Source organism: Pezoporus wallicus, unplaced genomic scaffold (assembly GCF_028554395.1).
Source record: "Pezoporus wallicus isolate ANWC-B61680 ecotype Strahan unplaced genomic scaffold, APGP_CSIRO_Pwel_v1 contig_227, whole genome shotgun sequence".
Lineage (NCBI taxonomy): Eukaryota > Metazoa > Chordata > Aves > Psittaciformes > Psittacidae > Pezoporus > Pezoporus wallicus.
Genome location: NW_026635704.1, coordinates 3,249,621 through 3,276,737, shown reverse-complemented (window position 1 = coordinate 3,276,737; position 27,117 = coordinate 3,249,621). Strand labels below are relative to the sequence as shown.

General features: G+C 40.3%; 2 protein-coding genes across 2 annotated transcripts in view; one reads left to right on the top strand and one right to left on the bottom strand.

Moving 5' to 3' along the window:
• Positions 1–4,346, bottom strand: part of MPPE1 (metallophosphoesterase 1) — a 29,389-nt gene extending 25,043 nt beyond the window's left edge. Inside the window, exon 1 of the mRNA XM_057397453.1 lies at positions 4,327–4,346. The gene's annotated coding sequence lies outside the window, so the exon portion shown is untranslated. The remainder of the gene's footprint in view (positions 1–4,326) is intronic.
• A 96-nt stretch (positions 4,347–4,442) lies between these two features.
• Positions 4,443–26,542, top strand: IMPA2 (inositol monophosphatase 2). Its single transcript, XM_057397454.1, has 8 exons — positions 4,443–4,692; positions 11,326–11,459; positions 15,931–16,035; positions 17,386–17,431; positions 19,749–19,857; positions 23,310–23,418; positions 23,574–23,725; positions 24,602–26,542. The coding sequence occupies exons 1-8, from the start codon at positions 4,585–4,587 to the stop codon at positions 24,715–24,717; spliced, it is 879 nt and encodes a 292-aa protein (XP_057253437.1). The 5' UTR covers positions 4,443–4,584; the 3' UTR covers positions 24,718–26,542.
• Positions 26,543–27,117: the final 575 nt, after the last annotated feature.

Genomic DNA, 27,117 nt, shown 5'->3' with positions numbered 1-27,117 from the left:
AAACATCCTCTTTTATCAGCTATAGAACCTCTCACTGCAACATTAGGACTGCACTAAACTACAACATTGTAGTAGTTTGCACAAACAAAAAGCTTGTCATCTGCATTACCTCAAACTTCATCCTCCATGAGATCCTGATAAAAGCTCCAGAGAAAAGGGCTAGAGACAGTAAACAACAATTTTATATGACTAATCCAGTATAATCCTATGCTAGGTAAAAAAGACCATCTGCATGAATTCCCACTGAAGTGCTTTAATAACAGCACAGCAAGGCTCTGGCTGTTGTGCTGAGGAAATGCTCTTTTGCACTCAGGCTAATAATTCCAAAAGATTACCTCCTTTTTCTTCCCCAACCCCCTCTGTTTTTATTAAAGCTGCTAGTCACTTGCTCTCCCATTTAATTCCCTATTAAGAGATCATGCATCAAACCCGTGAAGTGACAAGGATCCACACTGGAAGACGTATCTTGCCACAGTGCAGCAGCCCAGAGGGGTTTACCTCTGCGTTGCCAGTTGCTCTGCTTCCACTCCTGCAACCACCCCCCAGTCACGAGCCCATCTGTATGCTGCATCTCTGCCCTGATGGCCTGAAGTGTCATGGGCCCACCAGGCCAAAAATAACTCACCCTTATGTTGCCAATCTAAGTCCATCTGAGCCACTTCAATCTTAGCCGCTTTATCCACTTGTTGGTTGTTCTGGTGCAAGAACTATAATAAAACAAACGGCGTCCTACTGCTAGAGAGAGATGATGCAGGAGGACCAAAAGATTTTCCCAGAGGCTGGTGCATGGTAGGGGCTGTGATATACCCCTCAACGCCATGCTCTTTGGCCCAAGTGTCTATAAGGTTGTTCTGGAAATGTGTCCCAATGTCTGACTCAGTTCTCTCTGGGGTGCTGTGTCACCACACATGATGGCCAGCGAGCTAGAGAGGTCACCCTCCCTCTGCAAAAACTACAACCAATTTCATTGTTATTACTGCAGTGTGCAATTGCTGTTGAAGAAGAGAATTGAAAGTTGTTGGCTGAGGCAATAATTAAAGCCCTTGCAGCAGCAGCAGCAGCAGCAGCTTTGCCCCTGAGTGACCCTGCTTTCTGCAGCATGGACCAAGCAGACGGCGATGGGGATCTCTGGGTGGCAAGCAGAGCAGCCACACTGACGAAACACTGCATAGTGGTTCAGGACAGGAAGCAAAGGAGAGTATCACCTCCAACTGAGCCACACTTAAGTCAATAAGGGCTTCACACCCTGGGAGAGAAGGAAATCCATGACTACATTCTGTTTTCTGATCTGAGGTCAGAGGGAACAGGGCTTCCACTCCACTGAGCATTCGCTGTCTCAGGGAAGGAAGTCTGACCTCAACACAAATCTGATCAGGGCTCAGAGGAATCAGACAAAGCACCCAAGAAACACTAGTATTTCAAGTTCATCCGGGACAGGACTACTCCAAGTGGATGAGATTAAACACTTGGCGTGTGTGTAGGTTATGAAAGGTGTGTGAGAGGCACTGGCTAGCATTTAGTGTTATGAAAGATCAGAAGTTATGAAAGACCTTGCCAGTTACGAAAGATGAATGAGAGTCTAATCCAGCAAGGCAGAGAGCAGCCTCAGCCTGCTTGGAGGTGAACAAAATCACCCAGCAGCTCACAGGAGGAAGCTCCTGGAAGGTCTAGGTTAAGGAAGGCTTGAAAAACTACAGAACAGTAATAAGAAAGCTGTCAGAGACTTGTAGAATGATGAAGAGAAACACTGACATCTGTTTATAGGCCTTACAGGCAGCTGTATTTTGAAGGGTCTAGCTGCAGCCCCTGATTTTCTAAGAAGTATTCTTTCCTGGCCTTTTAGCCCTGTTTAAAATCTTCTACCTGCATAAGCCACACAGCTGGAAGGAATCTGTAAAAAACCAAGAGTTCACTGAGTTGGTATTTTAGCCTTAGCCCGACATTAGTTCAGCCTTTGGTGATCCTTTTACTAATATTCTATCACCAGAATGAAGAGAAGGGTGGGGAAATTCTACTGAGACAGATGGAGTCACTTATTTTCCAAATGCCACAGAGGACATACTCCTGCTTAGAAAAATATTGAGGAGAGCACCTCCCCCCCTTTGTAACAGTATTCCTCTGTGACAATTATTTTGTACAGTTACGTTCAGTGAGGATATTTCTGCATCCTGCCCTCTGCCCTATCATTTACACTGCGCTGTTTTTAAAACACGAGTTAAACAGACCTTTCTAATGCTCCTGTGGCAGTCTAATCACAACAAAACTCTAGGCATTGCAGCAGCCCTGAGACACATGGGAGGAAACCATCTGCTCTACATCAGAATAGTATCTATTTGGTTTCAGCAAAACGTATAACCCGTTTTAGTGTTGGCCAATTCAGTAACTAAAACTTCATCTTTCAAGGAAAAACACAGAAAACACTTTCATCATGGTCTTGAGATGCTTCCTAGAATGCAAAGCCCTTATTAGCTGTAGATTTTCTTATTTACCAAAGTTAGAGCTCTTATTACGACATCTCACCAGCACACGTTTACTCATCTGCCCCAGCACAGGAACTCTCTAGGGAAGGTCCTGAAGTCACCTCAAGCTATGCTGAGTATTGCACCAATAAAAAAAAAAAAACCACAAATTTCCAAAACCAGGAAGAAACTGAGATTCAGGAAGAATACAGAGCAATTCCCGTACTATTCCAAATCACATTACATGTTTCTAGGGTTGTTGCACTTAATGAAACTAATCATACATGAGGACAGAGGAGATATGTGGGTGGAAGAAACAAGTTGCTTAGAAACAAAACAGCAGAAATACTGACAAACAGTTGGCGAGGATTTCTTCAAATAAAAATTCACCATTTAATACCTTAAACAAACTTTTAAACTTTGGGTATTAGTTAATTCACCTTTCATTACTGTTTTTTTTTTCTGATTTGAAATGGGGACTAGAAAATGTTTTGCTAAGTAGACTGCCAGCCTTGCTGTCTTTGTGGCATCCAGTGCCACAGTGCAGCTCAGGAATTTAACAAATTAGCTGGATCCTTGCACTACAAACTATGAAGTTTTGTCACTTATTTTAGAAGGAAAAGGTTCAAGCCTTTTATTTTCAACAAAGCGTCTACTATTTTTGTGAACTACATATGGCAGCGGTGTTACATCCCTCTCATCCCCAAATCAGCTGTGTCCTAGAACATAAACAATAAAAGAAAATAGATCTAGACTTAGGGTCTGTTAGGTTAGATGGGATACCCAAGCCAATTAAACTTAGCCTAGTCCCTAGGAAACTAACAGTTAATTTTGTGTTCACAGCAGAGATAGCAAGTAGTGGTGTTACATGATTTCCTTAATGCAGATCTGGTAACCACTAAAGCATCTCTATCCTAGCTCAGAGAGGTCACCGCAAATGAAACCCTCACCCACACAGCAGGTGCTGAAAGACAATAATAAATTTCAATACTCAGTGTATGTACCATGTTTTCCAAAAAAGCTACGCTAGCTGACTCCGCCCCTGGACTCTCTTTTGCTCCAATCAATGCCAAGGGGGCACCAGAACAAGTCGTTTGGAAAAGCCTCACTTCGGTAGATACACGGTGTGTTCCAAGTACAGGCTGGTTACTCTGTGGTGTAAGCACATAAGCATGTACTTAGCGTAGGCCACCTTTTTCCTACAAGGGGGATGTAGAATCGCTCAGCTGTCCCCCCCAAGTCTCCCGCTCCGCTGGCTCAAACACATGGTAATTTAGTTAGCCCTTACAGTTTCTGGAACAATCGCTTCTTAATTCTCCTCATCCTTGACAAATCCAAAATGACATACAAAGCCAAGCGAAAAGCCTAAGGGACAATGTATTTGTTACCATACCAATTCCCAAGCACTAAGAAGATGCTGAAATTAAAGAACTGAACTCCCTTTCCACCCCCGAAGCCACATTCTTGAAATGGCCGATGCTAGCCGCCGGCTTTCCCCCAAAGCCCCGGTAACGCTGACGGCCGGCCTCCCGTTCCCGGGATCGCCCTTCGCTCTCGACCGTGGCTCCCGGCAGACCGCTCCCACGGCTGGGCCCTTGAGAGAACGGCGGCTCCATATCTCGGAAGAAACAACACCACCACCTTAGCTCCGGGCTGGGGGCACGGCCCTGCCGGTGGTCATCGCCCCGGCGCCACGTCAGGCGGGGCGGCCGAGCCACGGCCACGGCGATGGCGGCGGCGCGGGGTGGGCCGTGCCGGGCCGGCGGCCTCCCCGCCACATCCTGCCGTTCGCGGCGCGGCTTCGGCGCTCCTCTCCGTGGCACCCCCACCACCACCTCTCCCGGCCCTTCTCCGCCCCGGGGCTCACCTACACTCAGCGCCCAGCCGCAGCCAGACGCCGCGCCGCAGCCCCCCTTCCCCATTGACCGTGGCGCCCGCCGGGCCGCCTCCCCCCGCCCCGCTCCCATCGGCGGGGCGGCGCCGGGCTGCGGAGTGACAGCCACGGGGAATCGGGCTGGCGACCGGTGGTGTGCGCGCCGGGCACCCTCCTCCGCGGTGCTCCTCGACGGGGAGCCAAGCCCCCCACGCCCCTGGCCCCGCTCCGGGCAGCGGAGCCGCCGCCGCTATGAAGCCGTGCGAGGAGGAGGAGGATGAAGGGGGGGCGGCCGGCGGCGGGGACCCCTGGAAGGAGTGCGTTGAGGTGGCGGTGCAGTTGGCGCTCCGCGCCGGGCAGGTAAGAATCGAGCAGCCGCCCCCCCTGCTCCGCTCCTGGACGCTGCCCGGCAGCGAGACGGTCGGACTGCCCCGCGGCTGGAGCATCCTTCTCCCGAGCGTACCGGGTGCGCTTCTAAATCTCGGGGGGAGGAGGAAGAGCTGGGCAGTTTCAGAAGGGCCGTGTGGGCACTTGGCTGGTGTGGCAGAATTGAGGAGGAGGAGGGCGACTGGGCTCGGCACCCACTAAACCAGGCCGTCGCCGGAGCCATCGGCCGCTGCCCTCTGCAGCGGGAGGGATGATGGCAGCGGGGCCGCTTCCCGGGGAGGGCTGCATCCCTGAGGATCCCTTTCCTCGCAGGCTCCGTCCCTCGGGGCTGCATTGTTCGGGGTCACTTCCCTCGGGACCTGCATCCCTCCGGGTCACTTCCTGGGGGCTGCATCCCTCACGGTCCCCTTCCTCGGAGCTGCATCCCTCGGGGTCACTTCCCTGGGGGCTGCATCCTTCGGGGTCATTTCCCTTGGCAGCTGCATCGCTCGGAGCAACTTCCCTTGGGGGCTGCATGCAGCATAAGAAGGAGGAGACGCTTACGGTGAAAGTAGATCTATTTTGTGACTGGGAGTATTTTCAGACAGTATTTATGTTTAACTAAAAAAAAAAAAATAAGGTGGAAAGAGTAAGTTGCTTTAGTAACGTCTTCAAATACACACCAAGTATTTATTCTGCTACCATAATGCTTTGGAGCACGCTCTGATGCTAAGGTTGAATTTATGTACACCTAAAGGTTTATGCTGGGGTACTTTTGTCCAGAATATTGTCTCTATACACATTACAGTACCAGCATTTGTTTATAAGCAGCATGTGCAGGGGAAAACAGATGTGTCAGGGAGATTTTCCCTTGTTATATATACCATTGTCTTCAGACTGCCTGAAATTCACTTACTAGGGACAAATTAGCAAGTGAAGATCTATGGTAGCTTATTTAAGATCTGCGTTTCGACACAGTAGGTGGTTAGTCATCTTAAGAGACGACATCCTGGCCCCACTGTGTGCAGCAGTAAAACTTCCACCAGCTCTAACAGAGCCAAGAAGTGGGATCAGCAGATTGTTCAGATGAGAAATTGGGTAAAATACAAACCTAAGCAACATCTATTTATCGTCTGTTTCTGTTCTGCTCTCTTTTGAAACATGATTTGTACCTGTACACTACGATTTAAGGAGCCCCCATTTCCATCTTGAGTCCAGGACCTGTAACTTCTCTTTAATATATGTTATTAAATGTAATTTTTCCCTAGTAGAAGGTACACACAAAGATGAACAGAATGCCAGAGCAGAGGAGGCTTGTTTTAATAAATAAATGGGTAATCCAAATTGGGATGACAGGTCATGCTCTCACAGACTCTCCAAACAGGAGTTTCTCCAGCACGGTCAGTCTGCCAACCATTTCACAAGAGAGACTCATGACTTGCTCAAGGCTCCACACCTTATTTCTCAAAATACCAATTTGTGAAGACAGCTGTAGCTGCCTCCAGCCATTTTAATCACGCAGAAGATCACAGCTGAGCACTTTTCCTGAAAGAAGTAAACATTCCTGAAGATTACTCCTTCTATCTTTTAGTTTGCAGTTTGCCATCATTACCTTGCAACTGCCAGGAAATGGCCAATTCCTTGGCAGGCCAAATTTAAACCAGTCAAGAATGATGTTTAAGTAGGACTTTGAAACTGGGTAGGGGTTTTATTAACTGTTGTGTCAAGGAATCTTTTTAATTACAAAACCCATCAGAGATCCTTATGGAAGAAAAGGTGCAGATGGGGCTCTATCTTTTATTTAAGTGTCAATCCACTTCCAGCTATTCCCCAAAGAAACTAGAGGTAAAGACACAAAATGCAGTGTAACATAGGTTTGATAGAATGAGGGTTTTGTTGAAAATTGACTGATAAAATGGAGTTTTATTTTTGTCAGCAAAAATAGTCAATTACAATGATCAAGTTAATCTTTTTCTTTTGCCTTTCTTCCCATCCATCAGACCTCTTCACCTTCATGTCCATCCCCAGCAATCTGCTTGCACTCTATGTCTCCCCAGATAATAGAATCATAGAACGTTTTGGGTTGGAAAGACCACATAGTTCCAACTCCCCGCCACAGGCAGGGACACCTTCCACTAGACCAGGTTGCTCAAAGCCTCATGCAATCTGGCCTGAACACTGCCAGGGATGGGGCAGCCACAGCTTCTCTGGGCAACCTGAGAACCTCACCACCTTCACAGTAAAGAACTTCTTCTTAATACCTAATCTAAATCTACCGTCTTTTCAGTTTAAACCCATTACTCCTTGTCCAATCCTTACATACCCTTTTAAAAAGTCCCTCTTCAAATTTTTTATAGGCCCCCTTTAGTACTGGAAGCTGCTCTAAGGTCTCCTCAGAGTCTTTTCCAGACTGAACAAGCCCAACTCTCTCAGCCTCTTTCACAGCAGAGGTGTTCCAACCTGCTGATCATCTTCATGGCCCTCTCTGGAGCGTCTGTCTCCATCCCTGCTTGAAATTTTGCCACTTCAGTCTTTCTTCTAAGGCCCTCAGTTTCTCAGAACCAGGGCAGGTTAGGAGGCCTTGGAATTGTTAGAAAGTGTGTACAAGAGTCATGGCACAGAGGCCAACCTGAAGAAAGGCATTCAAGTCAAGATCTGGATTTCTAGGAAAAGTTAACCAATAATACAGTTTTCTAGTCTCTCCAGAAAGGTACTTATAGTAACTTACCATCACATTTCATTAGTAGGAGTAAAATATATCTTCTTTCCAACAGATAGGCATCTATGTTCTGGAATAGTTTCTTCTAAATTTAAAAGGCTAATATGGAAATAATTGCTTGAATATGCGTCAAAAGTGATGTTGCTGGAGTAACTTCTATTCCCAGGCTAAAGTTGCTGCTTCTCTTGCCCATCCTATTACTTAGTTCCATTATTTTTATGAAATATCACAGGCTCTCCTTTAATATATATTGCTGTTTCATAATGAGAATGGCCATGGTTTTGTAATCTCTGTAATTGACCTGCATTAAAATTATGTCCAATTTGCCCTATAAGGCCTCATATAACTGCACTTTTTTAAACCTTTCCTCTGCTTTTCCCATGAGTGAACTGTTTGTTATGTTCCTGACAGTATGACTGCTGGCTTAATACAACTTTTTGCTAAAGAAAAGCAGGCACAAGTAGTCTCTGCATCTTTGATGCTATTGAGAGCACTGAGTTGCACAGTTCTCTGCAATTACAGTTGGAGAAACTTCACCAAAATGAGCAGATATGCATCCAGGTGAAAACAAGGGTAAGCAACTGGGCTAGAACCTAACACTGAAATCCACACAAACTACTTTCTTACTTTTTTTCTCTCTCATTTTTTTTTCCCCCAGAAGATAATTTTATGAGGCACAAGAGACCTAACAGAATACCACTAAAATAAAAGGCAAACTTTCCACTGAGATTCTAAAAAGCCAAGATCTTTCCCACCATGTTTGCTTCCAGATTATATTGTTAGGCTCTTGTCCATGGCATATGGACAGATTTTTTTAGCAAACCAGTTTGGTATTTCCTAAATTATTTGCAGGTAATTATGCTTTTAATCTAGATATTTGATTTTATCAGTGAGCAAATATTTCAGGACAATATTGCAAGCAAGTAAACCCATCTTGGAGCTCCTACAACTGCATGGTGAGTGCAAGCAGTACGGTGAGATGAAATCTAACATGAGCTCCACACTGTAGCTTGCTCTCCTGGCAGGTATTGGAGTAGAAGGCCCTCTGTCCTCTGCATTCTCCTTTATATGGCTTGATTTCACAAAGGCATTAGGAGAGTCCAGTATCGTGACTGCACTGAGCCCCTGTGGCTCCGTTTTCCCTCCTTTATGGCAAATGACGAAGGGAGCAGGGACAGCCTGGGTCTTGCTCTGTGATGTGGTCTTCATGCATGTACTGGTGTAAATGCCTCTCACTTTGTATAATCCCACAAATGCTCCCAGGCAGGGTATTAGGATAAGATCTAGCCAATTCTTTATTAGAGGAGGGGCAGCACGGACTAAAAGTGGTAAATGACTCTGCTCTAAATAACCACCTCCCAAAAATCAACTGCTTAGAAATTGCTGTAAAATGGCCATAATCTAGGGACAACCTATAATGAAGTGACAAAGCCTAATAAAATACATTTACAGCCAAAATACAGCATCTTGCCAATTTCATTGCGCAATAGACTGTCTTCATTTCAACAACTTGTAGTTCCTTTGGTCTTCCAGTTACCTACTGCCTGTTACCTAGAGAGACTTTCATGAAGCTCCATGCCCAGCTGGGAAGACCAGGCAATCATAAGGCTTCTGCAAGGATGAGATACTGGCACAGGTTGCCCAGAGAAGCTGTGGCTGCCCCATCATGGCAGTGTTCAAGGCCAGGTTGTGTGGGGCTTTGAGCAGCCCGGTCTAGTGGAAGGTGTCCCTGCCCATGGCAGGGGGGTTGGAACTGGATGAGCTTTAAGATCACTTCCAACCCAAACTGTTCTATGATTCTAGAGTTCTATGGTTCTGTGAGAGGAGCTGAGTGATGCTTTCAAAGTACTCTGAGGGACCAGTCTCTAACACCCTTGTAGGGAGATGAGTTTTAGAAATTATTCAACATAAGCCAAATTATGGACTGTTCTGAGCTATTTGATAAATCTGTAAAGAATAAAAGTTGATTCATCAGTGATGGAGGAAACTTGATCTTTGTGGGGGACCTTGGCAGAAATGAAAAATATTAAATTGGGTGCTGAGAGGTGCAAAGGATTGGTTCAGAAAGGATAGATCAAATGCCAGAGCACATGATGAAAAGCGACTGTTTGCAGAGCACATTCATAGGAGAGAGCTTTTACCTCTGCTCTTCTTTTTGCAGCAAAGCTCAGGTGTGATCTCACTCCCCTGCTGAATGGTGGCTGCAATAATCTCCTCAATCTGCTATGTGTTAAAACTGAGTAGAAGTCAAGAAAATGATACTGCTGAGAAGAAATTCAAATCCTCTCTATCAAAAGGAGATAGGTTCCTCATCTATTTAGCAATGCAAAGTTCTAAGCCCAGTGCTAGGCAGGGAATTTGCTTACATGTGGCAAAATAAAAGTAAGGAAGAACAATCAAATAAAAGGTATCAGCGTGGTGGGGTATTTTTAGAAAACACAACTGAAATGGTTGGAGTGTTTGGGATTTCACTTTGAAACAAAGAGGACCAAAGGTGTTCCTAGAGCTGTGCTTTTATGCTTCTATGGTAAAAATGTCAAGAAAACTATGTAGAGCTTTCAGGGGACTAAAAAGAGTGTGTTTAGTATGTTTATACACAATAATAAACTTCAGCAAGACCTCAAACTGCAGAGTATTAAGCTGCCCTCTCAAGCTCAGTTTGTAGTCATAACTAATGTTTTACAGCTCACGAAGCAGAAATGTAAGTTCAGCAATCTTCCTTACTAAGGCAGTGGTCAGAAATATCCATAACTTGTCAGAACAATCAGCACATCCTTCAAATGTAGAACTTTATACTACAAAACCAAGAGCTGATACTGAAATTTGGGAGTAGCCTTTTCCCCATGCATAATACAGCAGAACTCTTTTCTTTGGTCATCAAATATTTCTCAGTGATTTTAAACTAATCAATAGAAATTTGGTTCAGTAATTGAAACATATGAGTTTTAGAAAGAAATTAGAATGTTGGTTTTGTTGGTGCTGGTTTTAGTTAATGTAATTCTGTACAAATAAGTGGTGCTTAATTTTCACTTCGTTTTGTTTTTTCTTATTTCAAATAGTTTATAATTTTCACTGGTTAAAAAAAGAAAGTGAGCTTCTTTTGCATCTTGCCCCTTATTTTTCTTTTTTAATGAAGGAGTGGAAAAAAAACAGAAAGAAAATAGGAAATTTCGGAAAAAGCTTTTGTTAACTGTTTTCCCATATGTGCATTTGCACTTGATGTGGCTTCATTCTGTGTTTATAACAGTAAAACCCTTGAAAACAAGATAAAGACTTTTCCAGAAGAGAATCCAGGGTTAGGTCACTGGTTCCATGTCAAGGGAAAAGTCTACATTTTCATTTTTGTTAAGTATATAGCAATTCTTTGGGTGGGAACTAGTGGGTCAGCACTTTAAGTTCCAAAAAAACCATATAGACAAGAAAAAATAAACTTTATGTGTCTTTGTTGGCAATAAAAGAAACCATTGGGGTTTGCATTATTGCATGGACTTTTAAAAGTAAGAGAGCAGTGAGGCATTGACCCTGTAAATTAGAAAGAAAGAAAAAGGAAAAAAAAAGGAAAATGAAAAATTCCTGAGCCTTGAGACTCTTTTTTATCTTATGTGTATTTTTTTGTAATTTCCTAAATCACGATGACTGCCATCATCCTTTATTCTGTCAGTTGCATCCCATTCACCAATCCTTTTCTGAACTGTTAAGAGAGGTTCTTGCAAAGTGAGTCAAAATGGCATGTTCCCAAAGGCTACCCATTAGTTCAGAAGGATTTTTAGTCGGAAGAATCAGAACAGGCTCGGGTAGAATTAGTACAGCTGTTATTCAGGATTAGCTGTATTATTTCAGTAAATACATAATTTTAGTGTGTACAGGATGAATGGCCAACAAATCTGATTTCTGAACTTTTGTTTCAGATCATTAGGAAAGCTCTAAAGGAGGAAAAACAAGTGTCCACAAAGACATCTGCAGCAGATCTTGTGACAGAAACTGATCATTTTGTGGAAAATCTAATTATTTCTGTTCTGAAAGAGAAGTTTCCATCCCACAGGTAAGTGCCCATAGAAAGAATAAATTACCTTTTGCCTTTAAGAGCTCTCTATCTCGCTGTCATTTAAAAGGTATTTCAGAAGTCAGTATATCTCTCTTACATACGAACCTGTTGCTGTTGGACACTTTCATAGGACTCCTTTTTTAAAAATGTACCACTTCCCTGAACTTAGTACTTTATATTTTCTCATAGTTACTTTTCTTAATATATGTATTTAATAGTAATATTTCCCCTGTAAGGATATCATGTATGAAGGTCCCATATGGGTGTCCATCATTTTCAGGATACTGATCTATTGTATAAAAATTATACTAGGGATATCTATTAAAATATAGCTGAAATTGATGTTAGCAAAGGTCCCATTCTGCAAACCTTTCCTTCACTTTCTTTTGCCATCATACATAAGTATTTGCCAGATCAGGAAAAGTATCGTATTTAATCACCTTTATCTTATGTTGCATTGAATCCTAAAATCAGTGAGAAGCAGGGTTGTTTATCATCATCATTTGATGCATATACATAAACAGGTTATAAATTAATATATGGGATGTCAACCCAAGGTTTTAAAAATAGTTTAGATTGTTGATTCCTCTTGAATTATTATGGTCAATGTGAAAATAAGAACTGGAGCATGCACAGATTAAAGAGATGTTTTATATTAGTTGGCAGGGTTTGGTTTGATGCAAAGACTTTGCAATCAATTTCCACATTTGCCTTCATTCAGTTCACAAGGATAAAATTCATCGTCCTGCAGAGCCTGTGTATGACTCAAATACTGTATGACTTCCTTCTAACTGTGCATATCTCTGATGGAGATGAGCCTTGTACTCAAATGCCGTGCAGGAATCAACAAAGATGAAAATCTGGAGGCTCAGCTACTAATCTGATTGTCGGTGATGCTGCTGGAAAACAAACAAACAAACAAAACCCAAAACGACACTGTAAGAAGGAGCAAAAAGAACCTTATATACTAAAAATGGCTTTCTAAATACGTGTTGTATGTGACCACATGCTGAAACAGTACTGTACAGCATAACGTGTGGTTCTTGGCCATGATTCTCAGGAGAGTGCCAGGCTTTATAAGCCTATTATTTGTGTAATATTCCTTCTATTGCTGTCTGCGCTCTTTTCTAATCTCCACTCTTACGTTGTTGGGGTTTTGTTTTTTTTTTTTCCTTGAACGGTTTGGCAGAGAACATAAAACATATACATTTCACATGAAACAATCATCACGAGGTCTTGAGTTGCTCAGAATGGGAACAAAAGTTGTAAGGTCAACATAAACCTAGGAGCTGAAAAATCCCTGACTTTATTAACTCTGTATAGTTAAGTTCTGACTTTATAAGCACATTAACAAATTGTCAATTCCTCAAGACAATTATTTTTTGCTGATATTGGTTGTTGGTTCAGACAGTGAATGCATTTAGATTAAAAGATAGATTAAAACTATTTAACTGGACTAGATTAAAATACTTGCAACAAGGAGTCCACAATAGCAGTCAAGGTTTAAATTCAAGTGCCATGAAGATATTAAAACATCACTTAAACTGTGTTGTCTTTCTCTTAATCTGGCTGCTGACTGCATCACTGAAGATCTCTGTTATTTCATTTTCTCTTAAATCATCTTGATTCTTATGTTCTCTGAATCAAAAAATGTAGTTAGGAGTTAGAAAAATTAAAAGGGATCTCACTAGGGTCCGTGCCATTTGCACTGTGTCGGTGAGTCTTGAGTTACTGGTAATGTACTCAGAAAAAGAAAGAAATGCTAGGGAAACCTGTTAAAAAGGTAATTCTGTCCGCTGTCTCTTTCTTCCCTCTACTTGGCTAAGTGATATGTATCATCCTCATTTACACTTCACCCAAGTTTTCATCTTTGCCCACTCTTTGGTACTCTGATATGCTCTAAGTGAGTCTTTTCAAAAGAATATTTTTTTCTGATAGATCTTCTGAGCTGCGGATAGGCACAGCCAGAATATCAGGGGCTACTAGTTGAAAACGGCTATCATACCATTTGCCTGTGTTATTGTTGCGCAAGTTGTCATCTTTGGTCTTAATTGTGGTCTTAACCATGTAGAAATTAAAACAAGGACACAGTCATTACAGAGGGTGACATCCAACTCTAGCTTCCTAGCTTTCCACCCTCAGACCCCCATAAGGGCATAGGTGAGGGATAGCCCTGGACTGAACCTCCTGCACTAGACTGCGTTATCACTCCTGCTGCAGTTTATGCTGTGCTACAGTTTCCCTGCTGTTACAGCAATGAATTTTAGAGCGTCACTGTGGTATGAACAGATGTAAGCTAATGCTTGGCTAAAATTACTGGACTCGTTTTCAGTGGGAGAAAACTATAATCCAGTTTTGAAGAGAAGTCAACAGAGCTGGCAGGCTGGCATATTGAATTAACTACTGTAATGACATAGCTACCCCTCTCACTTCTCCAGCTGTTCCTAAGCTTGGTCTCTTGTGCATCAAATGTTTTGCTTAGTTTGCATGTTTATACAGGACAGAGAGCTATAGAGCAACACATCTAATGGTCTAATGTCGATCGTCTAATGTAAGGGACTCTCACAGTTCCCAGTACTGTATAATAGCAAGACTCTTATTTTAACCCACTAGCCCAAATTTCATAAAACGTGCACCTAATTTGTCCTAAATCCATTTTGGAAATTTTTTTCTTAGATATTGAGACTTTATCAATGCATAGCACTGTTGTGCCTTGGCTTCACATTAGAATTTCTGTACACGAGGACTGCAGCATCACATCCTGTTGTAAGGAAAAGATGAGGGACATACTTAAGATAATTAAGGACAAAACACCTTACACAGAAATGCTCTTGTCTTTGAAGAGGTTCCCATTTCACCTTTCTTTGACTGGCAAGACAATGGCTACAGTTCAGGCTCTGGTTGAGGGAGCTGGCAGAGGGATGAAGCAGAGACATAACTTATAGGGAAGTTGGACAATCTGAGATGTGATGTAAGATGCTCTATCTGCAAGAAGATGAGCTGCTCCTGCAGCCAGCACACAAAGTATATTGGTGGTAATTACAAGACTCGTAAAAGCAAAAGTCAAATGATACAGCACCAACAAGACAAAATAATGGAATATTTACAGCAAGGAGTCTGCAAAGTGTTATGCTTAACTGAGAACTCCAAACATTTGTTCAAATCTTTCTTGTTGCACACTAACGCTTTGTCCTTCAGCTGGTATCTTTAATGCCGATTAAAATAGTAACAAACACTTCCTACTTCCCTCATCATATCAACTGGAGACCCACAATGCCATGAAAATAGTCCATTTCTACTGAGGAAAAGGCAGAGTAGCATTTGGAAAATTCAAGAAGTCTCCTCTTGTGATGTCTGCAGAACATTTTAAGCTTGTGATTGCAAGAGTATGTGACTTCAGGTAGCGCATGTTGACGACACAAAATAGCTGCTACCCTAGTCCTAGGGAAGAAACTGTTCCTGCAAAAGACATTTTCTCTTTATTTTACCCAACTCTTTGTCCAATTTGTGTCTTCGAGAGAAGCTTTTTTGTCTTCAAGTGTTTGCAGGAACTCGGAATACCACTTCCAGTTGTTCAAACGTGAAATCAAAAGCAAGTTTGAGTACTATCAGTCTCATTCTACACCTTCTGTACATACAGGACTTCTGTGAGACTAGCACCTGCACACTACTGGTAGAAAGAGACCCTGAGCAGTTTATGGGAGAGCTGGGATAATTGAGGTCAGCAGGAAATGTACTAGAACTGGATGTTCATTTCCCAGGGAAAAAGGAGGGGGGAAAAAAAAAAGCATATTCCTACTAAAAGAAACTGGGACATAACAACAGAATAGAAGATTAACTCAGACTTCACTGTGTGCTTTTGCATCTGAACAACAAACAAAAAAATTGATTTGTTGATTTTCTCTGGGTCATGGGAAAAAGAAAGATCAGCTTTGTGAACCTTTTAATTTCCTGAGTCAGACTTCTGTAGAAAATGCAAGTAGGAGTGAGAGTGTGGATTTTCTAAGAGTGCATTATTTCCCGCTGACTGAATTTGACTGCAAAGGAGAAGCAACTACAGTTTGCAGTTTATATTACTTACTGCAAGAGACAGGCTTAACCCATAAAATTACATTCTGCATAAAAAAAACTTTTGGACTTCAGGGATGTCAGTTCAGGTCCATTTCTGCTTTCAGTTTCATGATTTTCTTAATGGTATATTGGGAAAGTGAACACAGATTGAGCTCTTTTATACCATGTAAAATAGTACGCTATACATTTCTTTCAGAATATCTGTGAAAGTTCCTCACTCCCAAATAAAAAAAGCAATATGTCTTTATACATATATATACATTTGTACAAAAATTTTATATATATATACACACAAATTAAGTATCTCTTTAAAACTGCAAAGATGGAGTTTGACTTTTTAAGTCACATATCTAAGCCAATTTTCTGGGACACTTGTTTTACTTCACACCAAATGCAGGTTTATTGCAGAAGAATCCACTGCTGCTGGTTCAAAATGTGTCCTCACTGACAGTCCGACCTGGATTATTGACCCTGTTGATGGAACGTGCAACTTTGTGCACAGGTAAGTGGACAGTGAACTGGGAAATTACATTAAAAAGCAAAATGTAGCTTCTCACAAATTCTCCTTTCCACTTAAAGTTGTTTCACTGTGGTAGGTTTGTTCCTTTGACTCATAAGTAGGAGTCATCCCTTTATCTTTTTGTACCTCTGCATAGTGAGTGTCTGAGGGAGTGTGTGTTTGTGCTGGAGAGAGCTCTATACTGTTATCTAAAGGTAAGCTGAAGTTTCTGCTGATTGCTTAATGACCCAACCTCTTGACTCACAGCTCATTTATATATAACCGCACATTAACGTGCAGAGACTTGAGCTGACCTGGAGGAGTAAGGCTGTGCTATGATGACACTTGGCCTAACGCCTTGTGAGGTTGTTACTCATTCCTCTTAGTAGTGGTGTTTTCTTCTTTTCAAATACAACTGCTTAGTTCTTCCTAGGAAGTATAGCTATTGCATATATGTAGAGCAGAACTGAAAACTAAGATGTACATAGATACTGGTTTTACATTTCTGTAATACCTCTCTGCAAAAAGAAGTCTAGGGATCATTACTGCAAAAATGCAGTCATTCAATTCATCATTTGACTACTCCTAATACTTTTACTTAAAAACCTTAAATATGTTCTGCCTTATAGTTACTGACTTAACATAAATGCAGTTATTAAAAAAAGAAAAAAGTAATTTCCTTGACTTTTGGTTCAGTTACAGAGAATTCGAGGGGAGGTGGGAGGGTGTCATGTGCTGGTGTTTCATGCAATCAAGTGAAGTTTTGTCCTGCTAGCAAATATGTTCTGGACCTCACAGCCCTTTTTAAAATATGTTTTTAAGAAATTAATGTCATTATTTAAAATGCAACAATTATACTTTAGTCAAAAGGACCAAATTAAGTTCATGATCATCACTTTGACAAAGGAAAGGGTAGAGGAGCTGGTTTCTCCTTATGTTGATGTCAGCAGCAAGGTATCTCCATGCTACTTAATTGCTATCTCAGGTACGTGAATGTGAACAAAATGTGCTCTTAGAAGTGATACCTTATTATAACAACATTAATGATTTTATACTGGATAATTCAATTACACTAAAGCAAAAAGTTCGCTAAAATATATGACAAGTTTAGTCTAAAAAATCCTGGTATCTTCGTGTGTGTATTTCTTGTTTTCTCCAGTACTGAATTATATTTTTAAAGGAACTGACAAAGTTAAAGAGACTGACAAAGGAGAAATTAGTACAGTGTCAAGAGCATTTTGAGACGAGTAAAATCACAAAGCTCTAGATGGGGTTTTGTTGCCTAAGGGAGTTCCATAAGGAGTAAGTAGAGATATTTTTCATCAATAATACTTTGTTTCTTATATTTCGCAGATTTCCAACAGTGGCAGTGAGCATTGGATTTGCTGTTAACAAAGAGGTATGAAGTATGTTCTTTAAGATGGGTACCTGAGAGCTGGCTAGAAGTCTCAAAACCATGTGGAAACTTTAAATAGAATATTTTTTTTTTAAAATATCAGCCACTTATCAAGTTTTTCCACACTTTTTAAATGCGTTCAGTCATACTCTACTAGTCTAAAATAATAGTCCTGCAAAACTTATGCAAACTGGCAGTTACAAGACAATTCTTGCAAATTACTATAAATATTATATAGGATTGGGGGGGGGAGGGAGGGAGTACCAGTGTGAGCAACGTTTTGTCTTGCTCCATGAGTTAAATATAGTGCTGCCTATTCATAATTTAGATAAATCTTATAGTGTTCGTATGTTATTATTATTGCTTCATTCCTGTTAGCTATATCTGTGAAAGCTAACGCTGCTATGAGGGAATTCAGAACTGATTTCAATGAAGAATGCGAAAGTATGGGCCTAGTTCATTTAATCTGCCTTTGTGGTTTTTTTAACATATAAAATAACTTACATTTCTCACATGAGAGCTTGATTACGAGGGGGGTGGGGAAGTATGTGCCATTTGTGTTTCTTAGCTATACTCATTCATGCTACTGCCTATTCTCAGATGTTGCTGGTTTACAGTTTGATATATATGGAAAAAATAGCTATTCAAATTGCCAAGGAACGTACATCTTTCAGCCTAATTTCACGCTCTTAAATATATTTATAACTGGAAGTGAAGCCAGCAAGAATTCTGTGTAATTACAGCATAGTTTTAAGATGTGCTAGCTCTTACTGATTTAAACAGAATAATTTGTGTACTTCTCTAGTTAGACTTTTCTAACATGGAAAATGCTTTTCAAACACTTCCATGCTTTTCTGGAGTTTATGCATTCCCAAAGGTCCTTTTGAATACTATGTATTATTACCAGACAGCTTTCTCTAATATTTATGTTTTCTACAACACCATCATGATTTTGATGCTGCATATTTTGGGTTATGTAAACTAAACAAAGCTGAAACAAAAATAAAGAATGATGTTAAATATCCCTCGGTAAACAAATGGGAAAAGCAGAGGAAAAAGTAGTAAGCTTAAAAGGAGCCAAAGTATACACAGGGGAACTGGCCCAGATATAAGACTTGAACAGTACTAAAGAAATTCCTGCAGATGTCTTTATGGAAAGAGTCTATTAATAGTGTGTTCCTCAAAAAATCCCAACTTGGTTTAGGTGGGACCTTGGGGTAGGGAGCGAGGACAGTCTACTCCCTTCAAATTGTCTCTGAATGAACGCAAAGGGTCATTCAGACTGAATGGAGGAGAGCAATAGGAAAAGATTGGGGGTCTAGACCATCTGAGATATTTTCCTGACCTTGTTGTCAACTTCTGTGACCTCGGGCGAGTCACTTAATTTTTGTATATCTATTCACCCCTAAATAAAATATTGTTAATAGTACTTACATAGGCATGACATTTGGAGGTGATCATTGAAGCTCATGAAGTGCTTTAAAAACTTTTGGTGAAATCTATTAAAGTAATGGAAATATTAAATATCTTTGGTTTAAATCAAGAGTCCTGTTCTGACCCTCTTCTCATTGATAAACAGATACTCCCACAAATATTCCAGTGTTCCTCATTTTAAAGCTTTCAGTGGGTGTCACAATATTTGGTATTTCTCTTCAAACTCCTTCTCTTGGAGTTGTGTGACTTCATGAGATTCCCACTTTTATGCGCAAACAAAAGGATTTTGAAGAGAAATGCTTGAGTAAGTGACTGGAGTCTACTACTTTGTTTGAAAAGGTGGGCAAATTAAATGTATCATGAAAAGTGAAGTGCATATAAAAGCATCCACTGCTAATAAACAGTGTGCCATGACTTTTGACTTTGGATGCCTGACTGATCTTATCTATGTATTTGGGGCTGCAAATCTTCAGGGTCCAGCTGAAGTCAGTGGGATTACTCCTAGGTGTAACTGCTCACCAGTGAAAGTAAAGCATTCAGAACCTGGCCTTAGAGGACTTACATACTTTCAATAAAGACATACAATTGAATTTGAAATCATCTTAGCATGTAGTCCATTCTAATGTGAACACAAAGAAGCTGCAAGTAAGAGTTTAGAAGATCACTACTGGATTTCATTAACTTCTCTTTATAAGCTGAATTTTACATTACCTATATCTCAATATCACAGTAATAGTAAAATTATTCCAGTTTATTAGCATCAATATACTCTCTGATTACATGTACCAATTAAAATTTTGCTGATCTTTCTGCCATTAGTAGTTGTTTATATTTATGATGAGTAATTTGAGTTGCATTCATTTCTTTCCTTTTCAAAATCTTAAAGCTTGAATTTGGTGTAATTTACCACTGCACTGAAGAACGATTATACACTGGTAGAAGAGGTCAAGGGGCATTTTGTAATGACAAAAGGCTTCATGTATCAAAAGAGACAGGTTGGTCTAGATTTTGTTAGAACTCTAAAAGGAATATGTTAATTTTGTTTCAGAGTTGTTGCAAATCATCATTAGGATAATGAACATCATTATCCTGATGAGAAGTATTTCACCTGCATGATAATTTTGTTGTTCTGTGTTTGTTTCTTTCTGAAAAATTACAACTTTAATTTTCTTTTTAAAATGTAGACCTGAATATGAACTATTTAAATAATCCTTAAATTATTTTGCTTCATAACCATTGTTTAAAATAAAGCAGAATTAGTAGATTCACCAGTTTCATTCCAGCTGTACACTGGCATAACTTTTTATGAGCAAGATGCAATGGGAATGGTGAATCGGAGTACCATGGCAGCCATTATTCACTTATTTTCCAGTATGTCATAAAGTGTGTTTTGTCTGTAGGCATACATGCTAACAGTAAATTCAAGGATGCATGCTTCATTAGGGATTCTTTAACAGCTTGCTTTTGTGTGTGTGATGTTTCGACATACAAATAGCTAGCGACACTTAGTCAATACTTTAATGGATTTTTTTTTATTGTTAAACCAAGGCATATGTCTGTCTTTTTACCTAATGATAATAGGTAACAATAACCAGAGAAATTTCTTTTAATAAATCAAAATGCAGTGGAGAACATAACACTCAGTTATAGACAGAAGCAGGCATGTGCCAAAAATGTACATCATTGTACACAGGAGATGGTAAAAATTTCACCCTGAAAAGTGAACTTTAGTGAACTTGAAACATGGTCAATTCAAGAAATTCAACATACAGATCTGTTGCAATGCCCCAAGCAGACTCTGCCTTAAAACTTCCCAAAAATTTGAGAAGTTTGGCTATTCACCTAAATTAATAGTGAGCTGGAATCTCCCTTTTTTATAGAGATGGAGCAAATTGTAAAGTCCGAGATCCCTAAGATTTTAACCCTTGATTGTACATCACATTTTTGTCTGTGCTCAAATATCTGGTATTCCACAAAAGCCCATGTGGGCTCCCAGTTGGGCTGGCAGAGCCTCTCTTGAAATGGCTGGACTTGCCTTTGCAGTTAGGGAGTTGTGGTTTCCAGTTAGGCAAGGAACAATTTTGGCACATGCCACTTTTGTCCTTTCTCTGGACACCCAGAGTACATGGGTGTCTAGCACATAGAAAGGGAAGTGGTTCCAAATGCTTAGAAATTTTCCTTTGTTTTGAGAGACAAATTGGTGGTGGGCAGTTTCACCAGTGAAGATGGATCTTTATTAGTCTCACTTCTGTTGATGTTTTAAGTGTATAAAATGACAGTTCCTCTTTTCCTGTAAGGGCTGTGGCTTCAGGGAAATAAACCAACCCTGAAACAGATGGTGTGTTTCCCTGTACCTACCACTGGAACTCAAGTAGCCTTCACCAATGCATGATGTGTTGGAGATCTAGACTGTCATGTAACTTCATATCTTTCGATTTCAGGAGATGTGACTGTTGTACACCATTGTTCTATGCTATACATTAATTGTTGAGATTTAATCATTTGAAATCACAGCCCAGGCAAACACTGTTAATTGTCAATGCCAGATTTTATAGAGGTCTGGTGTGGGAGTCCAAGTAGTCAGGACTCACTTAAATGAAGGATCCATCTTCCCTTTGATTTTGAATGATACTTTCTTCATCTTAGGTTCGTCAGGCCTTATATGTGCTAATATTGTAAGTGTATTTTCTTTTTTTTTTAATCTTCTGTGGTCAACAGAATTGGTCTTTTCCTCAGAATTCTATCTGTATCACTGTTAAATATCTTCTACCAAGCCTCCTTATTTTTCTGGTCTCTGTCAGAGTAAGAAGTCAGTAAATTTTCTCTTGTACCTTGAATTCCTGAAACCCCATCAAGTTTTGTGATCAGACAGCTCCTTTAAATAAGCAGATACCTCCTTTTTCCTTGCCTTAGTCTTTCCCTCCAACTTCTTCCTGTAGCCTTGATGAAAATTGAAGATATCCGTTTAGTCATTAGAAATATATTTAATAACTCAAAAGAACTGTCTTAGTCATAACCTAGCTATGACTGGCGTGGCGTGAATGCTTGGTGCATTTCAGCAATGAGGTGTGCATTAAATGGTCTGTAATTATAAATTGGGTTTGTTATGCAAAAAGATCTAAGGCAGATTGCTTTCACCATCCAGCTTTTTCAGTGGTGGCTAAACAACAAATACCTTGCAGTGTGCCTGGATGGGGGTTTCTATGTTTCAATGCAGTAATTTAAAAAGTGGTTGTTAAATCTATGTTCCTACAGTCAAGTTTTGTGATACCTGTAACTTTTAATCTAATTACATACCTCTTACTCACCAACCATTTACTGCATTGCTTGAATCCGTACTGTTCCTCTGCAATACTAAATTCATTAGTAGCCTGTTTAATTAAACGCTGTCTCACTCCAGTCTGATTTGTTTTTGAAAACCTCCTTGCTGCTCCTGCGAAGAATTTTCAACTTAGAACAGTTAGCTGTAATAACCAGGTAGACATTCCTTATCTGAATGAATTCCTAGCCTTTAACCCAGGGTCGAAGGGGACACCTGACCCTTGCACACATCCTAGTTAGTGAATAGTCAGCCACTAAATTTTTGAGTTTTGTGTATCTTTAACTCTTCCGAGTTTAGCTGCACAGCAGAAGCAGGAACACTTGGCATTTGATCAACCATCTCCACCTACTTTGGCATACGCTTGTTATAGACTAACAATATTCAGATATCACATGAGGACTACTTCAGCATCTTGCAAGTCCCTGTGAGTCTCTCCTTTGACTCTACACAAGGCTGATATCTTCATCTGCTGTAGGTCATAATCACCCTTGCTGAACACAATACATATAAACATTCATATATTAATAATTAAGATACTGCTTTAATTTGTGATAAGAAAGGGTCTTTTTTTAGTCATAAGGTACCTTCAGTCTTTGAAATGTCAGAATGAACGTGAGCTGTTACTGGGTGACTGGTGATTTAAGTAGAAACTTTTCTTTCCTCTTACTGTATTCCCAAATGTTTATAACTTGTTAACAAATTACATTAAAGTTCCCTATTCAAAAACCATCCTGTTTTCAAATATGATTAGATTAGCATCACTAATAGCTATTAGGTCACTGGATTATTTTTAGTTGAATGTTGATGTTAGTGAATTTGCCAAAAGCTGACCAGTCAGTGTATGGAAAGAGAAAGAATGTGAAAATATATTCTTGGTCTTAATCTTCCTGTTCTGTTTTGGCTTTTTTAAGTGTGTTTGGATTAGACTATTAGATATAAGAAATCTAGTCTTGCTTTAATTCTCATGCAAAGTTGTAACTTATCCTATGAAAGAGTTTAGTGTAAAAAAAGAGAGTTGAAAATTATTTTTCTGTGAAAAGTCCAGTAGTGTTTAACTTAAAAAGACATTTATAGAATCAGCCTAGAAGCTGTTGAATTAATGCAAACAACTACCTACCATTGCAGATATCTCGAAGGCCTTAATTTTAACAGAAATTGGTCCAAAACGTGACCCTGCGACTTTGAAATTGTTCCTTGGTAACATTGAGAGATTGCTCATGGCCCAAGCACACGGGTAAGATATTTTATAGTATATGTCTTACATTTGTGACCACAAATCATTAAAAAGAACCCAACCAGTATGTTGCACATTTTGCGATCTCAACACATAGGTTGAACTCAAAGGCATTTTCTGCTTCATGTTACCATGTCCCCTCTTGTGGGGTTTAGGGTTCGTGTCATTGGGAGCTCGACCCTGGCTCTGTGCCATTTGGCATCCGGCGCTGCAGATGCCTATTACCAGTTTGGGTTACACTGCTGGGACTTGGCAGCGGCAACTGTCATTATTAGAGAGGCGGGTGGCACTGTGATAGACACTTCAGGTGAGTAAAATATCCTTGTTTTCATTGAAGTTGGGGGGACTGAGTGGCTATTTCAGGGCAACTTGTGTTACCTCAGTACAGTCTTCTGTGGCTCTATCTCATCTGTAGCAATATTCTGTAGAAACGCCTGTACTCTCCACTAGACTCTGGTTATTCACAACACACTGATGTAATTCCAGCCTGGGGTTTCATCACATCAGAGGACTTCTGAGTCAAACTGTATTTCCAGTACTTTGAGTAATATCTTTAAAGCATCAGATTTACAGTAAAGAACTAGGCCAGGAGATTGGTAGATATGCTCAGACTCCAAACAGATTTTGTCTGAGACAGCCTCCCAGGAAAGGAGGACTCTCAGGTGCATGTCTGAATATATATGTCTAGGAACTACATAGAGGGAGTAAAGGGCAGCACAGTCTCTGGATTATTATTTTATTTATTGATATGGTACACATCTCAGAGTAACAGTTAACTGCTAACAAATATGTGGATACTTTGGAAAGATACAGTGAATTACGAAAGGTATGCTGATTAAACTAATTTCTGTTCCATCCCTTCCTGTTGCTAGGAGAAGGGAATACTGCATTTATTGTTGGATTCTAAAGGAATCTAGACATTCACTGATTCTGTTGCATACTTTGGCACTGTACCTAGAATTTTCTTAAGTACCTTTTTTGCAGGAGATTTCCAGATAGCAGTTGCTGAATTAAGTTGTGCTTCCCACCCTGAAAGGAGCTACATATTTTTCATTTTTCAGTGATTATTTTCATTATGTTTCAGCATTTCTGAACCTATATAATTACAGCACTGTTTATATTTAAGAATATATTGCCTTTATACATTACGTAAGAGAGTTCTCATTAATCCTCTTGTCCTTAGGGGGACCTCTGGATCTTATGTCCTGCCGAGTGGTTGCTGCAGGAACCAGAGAGATGGCTATGTTCATAGCTCAGGAAATACAAACTATTCACTACAGACGGGATGATGAAAATTAAACACTTACAATACAGAGTTTGCCCTCCTGAACTATGTAACTTTTGCAAGATGGGTGGCTTAAAGGGTATGTGATTTCAGCAGGATGCTTTCTGTGGAGATTTTCTGTGTCAAATATTTTTTATAAATTTATTACAATGTGGGAAGGCATAGGGAGATTTTTAAACCTCTAAGAACTGTGTTTCCTTTTTAATACGTATCTCTATCAGCAGTATCTTTTTTATAAGATAGCATATTTTACTTGTAGTAAACTAGTCTCAGAATTAAGTCATAATTTCATATCTGTGGGGCTGATATTTAGTCTTTTGTAACATGCAGCTAAAAGTTGAACTTTATTTTTACAGATGCAGATCTCAGGTAAATGAGCTTTCGGACTGTAGTAAGGACAAGTAGTTAAGATGTGTGCCTATAATACCCTTGTTCTATGATACTTAAGGATGCAATAAAAATGACATTATTGTTTCCTCACTATGTCATAGCTATATATCCATATAAATATATGTACATGCATGTATGTCTGTGTGTATGTGTTTATGTATGTGTGCACATACATACATATGCATGTATACACACACCCCCCCATGTGTGTGTGCGTATATACATATATGGGTATTCTGGATGTTTACAGCAATTTAGAGGATGCATAGAAGAAAGCTAACATTGGAAGTTATTTTCAGGTAAAGAGTATAGGTTACTTATGTGATTTTGGTGGGGGTTATGCAAATGGCAAATAGCTTAGTTGATCATGGAAAATTATAATGATTTTACAAAATGTCTGGCTAGTTCTTGTTTCCCTTTATCCCTCTGCATGGGGATAAATCATACAGTCCTAGAGGCCTCTGTGAGATATTCAAACCTACAAACACTTACTACCATAGAGTAATTATAGTTAAAACCAAGAATATTGAATTCTACCGAGGTATTCACAGTATTAACTATGACACACAGTAGGAGGCCAGCAGAGTAGAGCACAGTGTCAAGGAGCTGTTGATTTTAGAGAAACAGAACAGCAGGATTTGGCCCCTCACAGGCAAGTTATTAAAAATATGCACATAAGATACACTCACACAGAGTTGTAAGCACACTTTTTGATCAGAGAAACCTGTAAACTCAGCTACATACATACTTGTCCTCTATCCTTGTATGTAGCATTGGTTTTCATTCCACCAAGGTAAGCATTCTATTTAGATTATTTTTTAAATCATGAGCACAGAGAGACTACAAGTGTGTCCAGCAAAGTAGCTGAGATCAAATCCCTTCTATTTTTTCTTTAAAAATTGAACTAAAATATCTTTTTTACAAAAGTGCATAGTAAGTAAGGAGCCAAAAAGCAAGTTGGTTCAAAATTTTTAACTTTCTTTATACACTGCATGTGTAGACTTTGTAAACATGTTTAGATGCCTGCTTAGAACATACAAACTAAGCAGTATTTTTTAAAAATAATCTTAATGTGTCTCTTGCATTGAAAAATGTTTTTCACTGAATATAACATAAAATTGTGTCATTTCTTGATGCTTTGTTTCAAAAGAAATACAAAATACTGACTGTGTGAAGAATGTCTAAGTCCAGCTAAGCATTTAAGAACCGATGCTTCTTACCAGAAAACCGATGCTGTCCGTCACAGTGATCAACTTTTGTCACTGCTCCCTTTTACCACACCACTTCCCCCATCTCTTTGTATCCCCCTATTCTGAAATAGAGATTGTAAGCCCTCTTGGGCAGGGACTGTAGTACTTTGGCTCTGGGTTTGCACAGTGCTAATAGGATGTGATTCTGGTCCACAACTAGGCACTAAGGTGCTATAATAATACAAATAATAAATACTAATAGGCTCACTTGTCTCTTATTCACCCTTCCCCCCACTTTCTAAGCCCAGCGGAGATCCCCGTGGCAGATACAGAGCTTGGTGGTACTGCTCTGATCCCAGGGTACTTAGCCTTGGCAGCCGCGGGAGCAGGCAGGGCTTTACTCGGACTTCTGCCATGACTGTAAGCCCCATAAGGAAGCTTATGCTGGCCGGGGATCAAGTGTAGTAGAAGCTCAGCCCCACTTCATTTGCTCTCCCTCTTAACCCTGTTCCCCTCATTGCTCTGGGACTGGGGCTTTTGCGAGAAGCTGCTGTGCATGGCTCCAGCGAGGTTTCCCAGCAGCCGAGCCTGCTCGTACAAAGAAAGTCTCTGACCCAGTTAGGGGTGGTGTGCACTGGCATCCCAGAGCTTGTCAAAGCAGGGAAATCTATGTATCGACTTCATTGGCACACACCAGCAATTCGCAAAGCCAGGAGCCAAGCATGTTGGGAAGGGATAGGTGCAGAAATCCATTCACAAGTTCTCATTTGTGTCCAGGATGCAGCCTGGGTTTTTATTTGGGCTGTAGTTCAAGCATGTTAAAGTGGCAGTGTG

Excerpts from the sequence above, each read along its gene's own strand:
- IMPA2 (XM_057397454.1), top strand. The coding sequence starts at position 4,585 with ATGAAGCCGTGCGAGGAGGAGGAGGATGAAGGGGGGGCGGCCGGCGGC. Across the intron at positions 11,460-15,930 it reads GAGAAGTTTCCATCCCACAG|GTTTATTGCAGAAGAATCCA; the intron begins GTAAGTGCCCAT and ends CACCAAATGCAG. Across the intron at positions 23,726-24,601 it reads CACTGTGATAGACACTTCAG|GGGGACCTCTGGATCTTATG; the intron begins GTGAGTAAAATA and ends TCTTGTCCTTAG.